This window comes from Eublepharis macularius, chromosome 4 (genome assembly GCF_028583425.1).
Source record: "Eublepharis macularius isolate TG4126 chromosome 4, MPM_Emac_v1.0, whole genome shotgun sequence".
Lineage (NCBI taxonomy): Eukaryota > Metazoa > Chordata > Lepidosauria > Squamata > Eublepharidae > Eublepharis > Eublepharis macularius.
In genome coordinates, this window is record NC_072793.1 from 130,955,475 (window position 1) to 130,966,647 (window position 11,173).

At 43.6% G+C, this 11,173-nt stretch overlaps 1 protein-coding gene across 1 annotated transcript in view; it reads right to left on the reverse strand.

Moving 5' to 3' along the window:
• Positions 1-10,918, reverse strand: part of GRM7 (glutamate metabotropic receptor 7) — a 703,043-nt gene extending 692,125 nt beyond the window's left edge. Inside the window, exon 1 of the mRNA XM_054978478.1 lies at positions 10,409-10,918. Within this exon, the coding sequence (XP_054834453.1) occupies positions 10,409-10,918 (510 nt within the window). The remainder of the gene's footprint in view (positions 1-10,408) is intronic.
• Between the last annotated feature and the right edge of the window lie 255 nt (positions 10,919-11,173).

The window sequence follows — 11,173 nt, forward strand, 5'->3', positions numbered from 1 at the left end:
TCTCTTGCCTATTCATTCCTTCAGATGTTCATCACTGGGGATATATTCCTTGGCCAGGGTCTGATAACCAAGGCTGTTTTTACTTGAGTTCTTGAGTGGTACTTGTGAGGAGGTAGCATTGTCCTATTACACTTCCATTACTAATTAAGTGTGGTTGCTTTTCAATCACGCTATTCTTATTTTCCTGAGATGTCCATCTCCCTTGCCTGGACAGCATCAAAAATCATGCTCCTAAATTGGTTTTAATTACATGCTTTGTATCTCTGAATATTATGACAAAATTTTTCATATTCCTATCCCCAGGACACTTTGTATTTCTCATTCATTGAAATTAATTTGCATAGTGCTATAAATAGAAGTAACAGCATCTGATACAATGCTACAGTACATTTTGCTGGATGGATCAATGCCTCCAAGTCCAAACTGATTTCAGCAGAGAAAATACAAAAGGTGGCCTATGCAGGTTTATCTTATTAGCACTGTGCCATCCCAAATGTAATCAATATTACTTTCATTAAAATTATCTTTCAAAAGCCACCTTCATTTCAAAGGGTATGCTTTCATTTGATAAGTCTTTGTATTTCTGAAGGTATTTTGATGTCATCAGTAGACTGCTTGTTTGGCAACAGATGATGCTTTCTACAGTATTATTGTCCCACAGGCACTTGCTGCCTTCTCTAGTGCTGGATGTACAGTATTTCATCCATGTTTTCTACAACAAATTACACTATCTTATCTTAGTCATCATACAATTCAGTGTTTCTACCAAGCTGGTCAATGATGGTCCATGAGTTGTGTTGGATAAGCCATGTGTGTGTGGTCTATATTCTAGTGTTTTAATTAATTAATTAATATTAAAAATATTTTTATGCTGTCTTTCCATCCTAAGATCACATCAGGTGCCTTACAACTTGAGGGTTACCCAACAGATCAGAATAAATCCAGGAACACCAAGAAAATAATAAATGTAATAAAATATCAATGAACTACAACATCATTAAAGAAAAACCAACGGAGTCTCTGAAACTCTAAACTACATACAAATCTTAGCTTCTTCTAACTTCCTTCCTAAACACCACTGATTTATATTGTTTGTAAACAACAACAACAACAACAACAGGCCAGAGACTTCCTAATATTTTCAGGTCGATGATTCCACCTAGCCAGGGCCTCTACTGAGAAGGCCTATGATTCAGCGAAGGTCTATGACTTAGTCAAAGTCACACTTAGGAAAAATTATTGGGATGACTGGTGATTCTGGACATATAGAGAGGCATCCCTTTCATTGTGCTTGTTTCCCTCTCTGTGCCCTCTGGTCTTTTCCTGCCTATGGAGAAATGTGTTTCGCCCAGGAATTCATTCCAATGTTTCAGTCATTGTGATTACACTCTGTGTCTGCTCAGGTACCCACCTGCAGGCTTGTAGCTGGCTGAAATGAAGGGTGGAAGAGAGAGCAGTTTTTGATTATGCTAATGATTCTGGCTGAAGTAGGACAACGGTTTACCACCCCGTGCTGGAAGAGGACACTCAAAGAGACAGAAGGAGGGAAACAGCCAAATTACTCCCCAAGGTAAATTATAAATTCTCAGAACTCAGAGGAGAACTTCTCTTACTCTTCCATTTCCTTATCCATCTGGATCAGCTTCTTGGATGGGCTCAAGCCATGAAGGACTAAACTTTTTCATCTAGGGCCTCCATGTGGTCCATGTGGCAAGGGATAACGAGGAGAAGTCTCCACCTTGAGAACTGAGGTAATGATGAACTTTAATCTACTGCAACTTCAAGTAATACTAGCTGGTCCTATTTTTTTATTATTATTTACTTCATTTATACTCCACGTTTCTCCCCAGTGGGGACCCAAGGTGGCTTACATACTTCTCTCCTCTCCTCCACTTTATCCTCACAACAACTCTTTGAGGCAGGTTAAGCTGAGAGTGTGTAATTGGCTCAAGATCACCCAGCAAGCTTCTCATTATCCCAGATCCTAGCCTGACACTCTAACCACTATGCCTCTAACCACTATGCCAACATATCACACATTTAGGAAAAGTACCAAGTATAAAGAAAGAGGATAGCTTGTTTCTACCTTTTCTTGTACCCGTACTCAGCCTGAATGCTTGAACAGATCATATGCATTTTTTAATTCATTTATTAAACTCTCTTATATTTTGAATTCAATAAGCCTTATCTCTGGAAACACACCACACTTAATTCATCTTGCTATCTGAACTGCCATAATGGGGAGGGGCAGCAGGTAACTTTGCCACCCTGGAGCATGATAGCTCAAAATTGTGAAGTTGCAAATCAATCGTCTGCTCCAGTAGCTGATATGAGTGTAGGGGGAGACATGGCAATTAGGCAGTGTGACTAACAGTGCAATCCTAAGAAGAGTTACTCCAGTCTAAGCCCAATGGCAATATAGGTAGAGAGTGCTAGACATACAGCTCTGTTCCGCAGGAGATACTCCCAGATTTGCTGGTACCAGCAGGTGTTACGTGGTTTGTTGTGGGCACCCCCAAGAAATAATAATAATATAATAATAACATTCAATTTATATACTGCCCTTCAGGATGACTTAACACCCACTCAGAGTGGTTTACAAAGTATACTATTATTATCCCAACAACAACAATCACCCTGTCAGGTGAAAGAGCTCCTAGAAGCTGTGACTGAGGTCACCCAGCTGGCTTCAAGAGGAGGAGTGGGGAATCAAACCCAGTTCTCCAGATTAGAGTCCCGCACTCTTAACCACCACACCAAACTGGCTTTCGGTATAAGGCTGACATTTACAAGTAAAGGTTTGGGACAGCTGTTGGGGTTACCAAATTCCCAGGTGCCAGCTTGAAAGTTTGCAATTCTGTTCCTTCTCACTACCCATTACAAGAATTTATAATAAGAATTTATGCACACTGAGATTTATGGAGAATCCATAATTAAAAAGAAAAGGAGGAGATACTGTGGGAAGAAAAAGCCCTTGATGAGTGCAAAATTAGATAATTAGAATAGAGGGACAAGGAGCAACCCCAAGAGAGGAAGAGCAGAGGAACAAAGTTGGGGCATGTTTCCTAATGACAGACTTAAGTGAGACAATTCTTTTTAGGGCTAGCTATCAATAATAATAACAACAACAATAATAGCTTATTCTTCTAGGCAGATTTGTGCACCGCTCAGAGTCGTGAACAAATTCAGTGTTATTATTATCCCCACAATACAGCTGGGGAGCTGGGGCTGAAACAAGTGGCTTACCTAAGGCCACCTGCTGAGCTCATGGCAGTGTTGGGATTCAAACCAGCAAAGTGTTGATTCACAGCCCAAGCACTATGACACTTTAATCTTCTTCTCAGTTTGTGAACCAAACCCTCATTGTCAATTCTTCCTTATCACCACCCTACAGGTAATGAATCTTCAGTTCAGGCCTGGGCATACATTACTAGATGGCTCATCATTTGATGGTGCATAGCAGAATGTGTCATAAACTGTATGAAAAAGCTTTGTGCTCCAAATGATGCAAGTTGTACCTGTGGTGATTGATCTACAATGATTCATTCACATTTACAACTAAGGACCTGATGCTGCAATGATCAAGTTCTAAATAAATATATATGTGAACTCTAGATCTAATGATGATTAAGATACACGTTTGGCCACACACACACACTCCCTAAAGATACTCACAGTAACAGCTTGCAGCTTGCAGGCTTTGAGCCAGAGGATAAAGCACAACTTCTAGCATCCCTATATACCTTCTGTACTTATATAAATCTATACCTATTAATAGCAAGAGAGTTTGGACACAAAACCCATCTGACAACAGCAACATGAGTCAGGAGGAGCTCATATCACTGTTGTTAATATCCCAGCCATTGATCTTATTGACTTCCACGGTGTAATACACCTTGAGTTTCAGTGAGAAAGGCAAACTACATACATACATACTATTTGAAGCAACCATATTTATGCTTTCCAAACATGCACACAGATATTCATTTTCTCCTCCATCTCTGAGAAGTCATCTCCAGACATAGCAGCAACTTCAGGTACCTGGCCAAGGTTCTGCAGAGTCTGATCATTTTAAGATAATTTTAAAGATATAGGTGGAGCCTGTCGATCACAGAAAAACTCAGCACACTAACATTCACACAACGTTTACTGAAGAGCAGCATTAACTGAGTAGCAACCAACATTGGTGAACTCTGGATTGAAAGATCACAGCAAGAGTGGGGCTTATCAGCCTGCTTAGATGGAGAGAGACAGAAGGTATTAAAATAGTCAATAGGTCCTGGGGAAAGGCAAAACTAGTTTTGAGATTTTGAGAGGATCTGTATAAGGTAAATTACTGAGTTTGAGTCCAACACTGCAACCTTTAGCAGAGTTAAACCCTACTCAGTTGCATCATCAGTTCATTGTCAGTAATCAACTGATTCCGATGTAGTTGATTCCTTGTAATTTTTTCTCAAGGATATACATGAAAACCTACTCCTGTGGGCTGTATCTTATTGTCAAACTATACACAACTAACAATGGGAACTGGGGTAGACTGTAAATTCAAGAGACCAATCTCAGTTCTCAACAAATCTGAGCAGTCACTCTTGACACAGGGAAAAATATTTTAATTTTTAATCTATAAAGTTGGTTATGTTTGGTTATACAAATTAAGTAATGCTGTAAGTAGAAAGCTAACACAGTATGTGAGTGACACTAGATTAGGAGTTGTTAAAATGGGGAATGTTAAAAATATGACCCTCCCCCCCTCATCTGTAGTCTGAAGTGGTACAGCCTAGTCTACCACCTCACAATTCTGCCACCTCATTCTGCTGCATGTGTAGACCATGCCTAAGACTTACCTTCAAGAGATGCAACCACCTGACAGGCCCACCATGTAGAGGAATACACACAGAGACAGTCATACAGATATACATGTTAGAACATGTTGCTATTTTAAGATATAAGTGATTCACACTTGTATCTTAGGGCTCTGCTGTGACTCTACCAATGACAGTAATCAACAATAGAACTGTCAAAGCAAAGGTGTTTTTCTTTTTCTTAAGGCAAACAATTTAAGGAAGATACATGTCCCATTGGTCCCAGAGATATTTCTCCATAAAAATGTGACTTCAGCTAGAGGTGAATGGAAAGTGGAAATTCAAACACTTGTTCCTCTCCTTCTGTACAATTCCCCCTGATGAAAAATAAAAGCTCTTTAATGATTGCAGAAGGAGCAAGCCAATGGAAATATATTTTAATTGCAAAGTGTATCAGAAAGCTATAATAAATGTACATATAAAGAAATAATACTACTGAATCCTGCAACACCATTTCCTTGCATTCTTCTATTGGCTGTATTTTACTTATAATAGTATTATTAGTATATGTGATGTGCTAGCACATACATATCAGAATGTGGCCCATTTAAGAATATACTGCTAGCCAGTCCAACCCTTTCTTCTCTCTGCTAAATTGGCCTTTCAGAAATAGAAACAGTGGTGAGTGGGATTTTATTCACCATGACCTTAACAGATGGGGGAAAGGGAAGGGGGGGTATGCTTAAAATTGAAGACAAGCATGTTTTTTTATTATTAGAAGTGAAAATAATCTTGACAGCAACCATTCTTCCATGTTAAAGCAAGTAAACAACTTGGTATTAAAAATCCAATAAGGTAAGTCAAAATTATATTTTCTCTTGGGGAGGGGCTGAGGCTTAGAGAGAGCAGCTTGCCAAGACCATCTAGTGGGTTCACGGCTGGAGTGAGATCCAAAGGGGTGACTTATCCAGTAAGCAACATCAGCTTTGCTTAAAAGAGCTCAGTGGAGCTTGAAGTGATCTTCAGGGATCCCCAAACAAAGAGTTCCTCCTTTACACCATGCATACCCAGCCCAAACATCATGTGAAGGCAGATTACATTACTTGCCAGCTTCATAAGCCTTCTGGGTAACTGGGCTCCCAGGAGTTTTATTCCCTTCTGTCTCCTGGCAGACCTGATGATCTTTGGTATACATATGAGATGCACTGGTAAAACCTCTTTCGGTTAAATCACACAAGCCTGTAACATTTCTTTCCCATTCCCTTTCTATCACACATCAGGGCCAACACCCAGTGCTGCAATATCAGTGCTATTCCTCCTCATCACTGACAGTGAAATTCACTGGTGACTTCCCATCTCCTGCCTCTTGCCAATCTCATTTTTTCTTGTGTGTGTCCTGGTGGGGTTAGGAACGGAAATTGACGATGGGGTGCAAACATGAAGAATAGTAAAAAGAAAAAGAACTCAAATGCAAGTGAAACAACTGATTTGTAATATATATGTGTGCATATGTGTGTGTGTGTATATATATATGTGTGTGTGTGTGTGTGTGTATGTATATATATGTATGTATATATATGTGTGTGTATATATATATATATGTATGTATATGTATATGTATATACTTAGTAAGAAAAACTTACCATACTTATACTTGGTAAGAAAAACTTAGGCTTCTAGGCTTTTATTTGTTTTTGCACAATGGTAACAGGATACTATGTGAGATCTGAATCAGAAAATGGCCCATTTTTAAAGCACAAGTGTGGCTTTATTCATTGCATTTAGAATCAGCATTAAAAAGACTTATTATGCTTGCCTTCCTGCCACAATAGGTAAGATCAACAATGTTGGAGTTCTAAGAGAGATTCCGTATGACATGAATGAAGCACAAGATCTGAGTGGGGAGGGGGCTGGGGGCTGGGGGCTGGGGGAATGAGACTTCTCAGTAAAAGGAGGAGCTTGTGAAAAAAAGGCCTCAAGCAAATGCTGTTTAACTAGGGCTTCCTCGTCTCTTTAATGGGATCTCTCTTGACATGAAATGAAACCGAGCAGGAGCTTGTGCAAGTCCTGGAGCCCACAAACCATCACTATCACCATCATCATCAAAGAAAGAAATGCTGAATAGGAGCACATCCTCAGCCCCCATCCCCAGTCACATCTCAATTATACGACAGGAACAAATCATGGAGGAAGTGCAAGTTAACATTTCTGCCACAATGGAGTCATTCCCTTCTACTCAATCTAAAGTATGATAAGACGGCCATGGTCTCCATTGGGCCACTGGCCATTTAGTTTAGATCCAGGATAAAAGAATCTACCTTTCTATTTAGTGAGAGCAAAAATTTACAGGCAAAAATTCAACATCCTTCCTAGAAAGACATTCTTTGAGGCTGCCTTAAGCAGAAAGGGGAGCATCTGAAAGGGGAGGGCTCAGCTAAAGGTCTCTATGTGTGATGGCTGTAGGGCTGGTAACTGGAGAGTAACACCAAGGTTGTGCTAGAATGGAGTGCAGACCTGGATGCAGAGGCAGCAAGAATTATGCCAGAAAAAAGAGGGCTAAGTCAATGCAGTCTGCCTACTGAGGATGGGAACAGAAGTGATTGGCTTAAAGCACTCTGGATGGTAGATTGGGTCACAAGATGAGGGGAAGCTAGAGACAAATTTGTCCAAGGTATTTCAGGAATGTATGGGGAGATCAGTTTTGTGAGATACTGGCACTCCACATCTCTGATTCTGTGAAGCTCTCATTGTCTTGGTGCTTGTAGGGGAAAGAAACTATCCTGATGCTATCATCCTCCTCCTCATCCACGTTCTGCAGAATAAACTGCTACTGCTAATTAAAGAACCATTATTGGTGGTGGTACTTTTATGTGACTGTGGCTAACTAGCTTACTATTTACACTTCCCAAGGCATCAAGCGCACTGGAGCTGTAAAGCTCCCGGTAAAAAGAGGAAGCTTCTCTGGAAAGATGTCTGGGGAACGGGAGAACATGAAATGCTGCTTAGCCAGCAGATGCTTCTTCTCTTTTGCAGATAGTGAAAACATAAGAAGTCCGTCACACACACACACACACACACACACACACACACACACACACACACACACACACCCTTGCAAAGCCCCCCAGCAGCACCGAGGATCAGAGGCAGCAGCTCCATCCCTGGTCCAAAGGCCCCAATCCATTGTCATATGCATACATATTGTAGCTGTCCTATTTGCCTGTCTACATCAATCTCAGAAAAGGTAGCAGGGTGGCAGCGATGAGCAGGCAGCTCTTTGCACCTGCTGGAGGAAGGAAGGATGTGAAATCCAAGTTGGACAGCTCCTAACTTTCCTGGGCACGCTACAAGTTGATGCATCTCTGCGCTTTCACCCAGCCTGCCCAGCCTCCTCCTCCTCCTCCTTTCTCCTCCTCCTTCTGTTCTCAGCATCCGCCTTCTCCCCAGCCTCATTCTCTCTCCAGCACGGACTCCTCCACCTGTTCTGAACTGTTTCAATTTGCAAAGCAGACGAAAAATTACAGTGTATTGCCAAGCCTGACGGCTGAGATCTACCCCCGCTCAGTTGCAGGGAGCTCTTTGCACTCTCGCTTTCCTTTTCTCTCACACTTTCTCCCCCTTTCCCCCCACTCTTTTGATAGGAAGCGCTGCCGATGTACTATTTGGAACCTCTTTAGAGTTCAAGGCTATAAATCAGCTTTTTAAAAAAGCAGCGCCTATTGCAGAGAACATCCTTGTTCCCGAACTGTAAAGAGAGCCTTTGCTTTGGGTTAATTAAATCCCTGCTTTCTCTCTCTCTCTCTCCTGAATGCAAAGGCACTGGCTTCAAGAGAGCCAGGATTGTACCCAGTTGGGGATTTTCCCTCGCTCCTCCTTCCAAGCAGGCAGACCTGCGGGGTTTTTTTTTAAAGGTGGAAGAGAGCGGAGAAGATATAATCCAAATTCCGAAATCCGATTTAGGTTTGAAGGAGGACCGGCTTGCTTTTGGGGACGGAGGGGGATGCCTTAACGTAACTACTGGATTCAACACCGCGAAGCTATAGAGGAGGGGACGTTGTTTATCATTAACACCCAGAGGGAAAATCAATTTGGGGAAGGGGGAAGCCAAGAGAGAATAAAAGACAAACACGCCGGGAAACAAAGCATTGCAGTAACACACGGGAGCGTGCGCTCTCACAGATACTAGTCCACACACACAAACATGCGCGCACACACACACACACACACACACACACACACACACACAAGAGAACGCAGTGCTTTAATCCCGTTTTCTCTTGCCATGCCTCAACCACGCGAAGGAGGCGTTAAAACCTCCGGCAATCCGGGTTGTGGTAGAGAAGAGAGCATCTCTGTGCTCTTGCTCCGGTTCCCACCCTGATTCTTGCTGTTGAAATCGACAAGGATGCCTAAGAAACTGACCAGGAGTCCAGGTTGGAGATGGGAGGCTTTCATTTTCATTTGAAGACAGATTTTCACTCACAGATTTTGCCTCCCAAGGGACAGACAGGGATTTAAAAAAAAAAAACAACAGTTCAATCATAGACGGCTCCAGTTCTGGACTGTATGTTACCTATTTGCATGAGGGAAACGCTTGTGCCCAAACGGAAAGTTGCCGAAACGCATCTAATCCAACACCCCCCACCCCCGACTATCCCCTGAAGTTAAACAAACACGCACGCCTCAAAAGGATGGAAAGTAGTTAAAGGAGAAAATAGCGTGAGTAAAAATAACGACCCAGATGAATGTAAATGTTCGTTCCCCAGCACTGATGTCTTCCTCCTTCTTTTGCCAAGCTTCACCATTAACAGCACGCACTCCAGCTGCCAGGTAACTAACCCTAAACTGATCAGAGACGAGTTGCGGTATGTAATCTGTGCGCCTTCATGAGAGGGAAAAAATCCAACCTTGAATATTTCATGGTGGAAACCAAACCCTGGCAGTGCCCCCTGTTGCCTATCCGCGAGCCATATTTCCCTCTAATGCAAAATCCATTTAAATCATCACCTTGTGCCCTCCCCCACCCCTTGATTCACAGATTGCTTCTTGCAAATGGGATAATAAATCCAGAAAGTGCCAGGCGTGGAGAATGCAGAGAAAATTCCGTGCATGTGCAGGGAGCCTGAAAAGGGAAGAGAAGGGAGAACTAGGAACGGAGAGCGAACAAGATGGGATGGGTGGGTTTGGAAAAGGGAAGATGGGAAACAGACCTGGGAAAACGTGTGTGTGGAGGTGGGGGTAGGAATTGACTTGGCTTTGCAGCTCGGGGAATCTGCCTGATTTTACCTCGAAGAGAGGGATGTAGAAGGTAGGGTATGTACTTTGTATTATATAATGTTTTCATATATGCTCGGACGATAATGCATGACATATAATAATCGTATCGGGTCATATCGTTTGCAAAATTATAGCACCTTACAGTACAGTTGGTTTGTTTTCATGTCAATGCATATACATTATATACCGTATACATGTGCGTGTGTGTCTCTCTCTTCTCATCTATGCATGCAAGCGCCTGCAGCGGCGCACACATGCAAAGGATCCAGCCATCTCTACTCCCAGATCCCCTCCCAACAACCTGATGCTGAAGCCGTTGAGCCCCCTACCTGGAAGAGCCTCAAGATGTTGGCCACCATAATGGACACGGAACTTCCAGACGCCCCAATCACTCCCACCACTTTCTCCGGCTTGACAAACACCGGTGGCTCCCCATTGGTGCACCGCACGTCGGAAGTGTCCTTCTGAATGAGAGCTTGGACGAAGGTGAGCGACTGTTCCAGCGCGTAGGTGTCCCTGGAGCAGGTGTCCAAGATCCGCGCCCCTAAGGTGACGTTGGGCAAGAGCTCGGGGTCGCTGTTGATCTGGTCCAGGGCGTACAGCATGGCTTCTAGGCGGTGTATGCCGTTCTCCTTCTTGATGTCCCCGCAAGGCACGCCCGTGGGTCCCTTGGCGTGGACGGGGAAAAGCCCCCCTAAGGTGATGTCCCCCTCCAGGCGGATGGAATGCGGGGCGTACATCTCCTGGCCCTGCGCCACTGCCGAAAGCAGAAACTCCAGCAGGCACCAGGGCAACTTCATCAAAGTCAGCAGCTGGACGAGCCTCCCCGGCTGGAGCATGCTGAGGAAGAGGAGGAGGAGGAAGAGGAGGAGGAGGAGGCAGCCGCCGCTCAGTCCAGCCAGGGGTCCCGGGGCGCCTCCCCGCTGCGAGGATTCCCCGGAGGAGCGGGAAGAGGTGAGGTGAGGCGAGGCGGGGAGGTTCAGCTGCTGCTCCGGCTGCCGTCGACGCTCCCGCCGGCCGCGATCCCTTTCCTCCCGCGGCTCAGCACTGGGCGAAGGGGAGGCTTGGCTGTCGCTTTAAATGCTCGGTCGGCT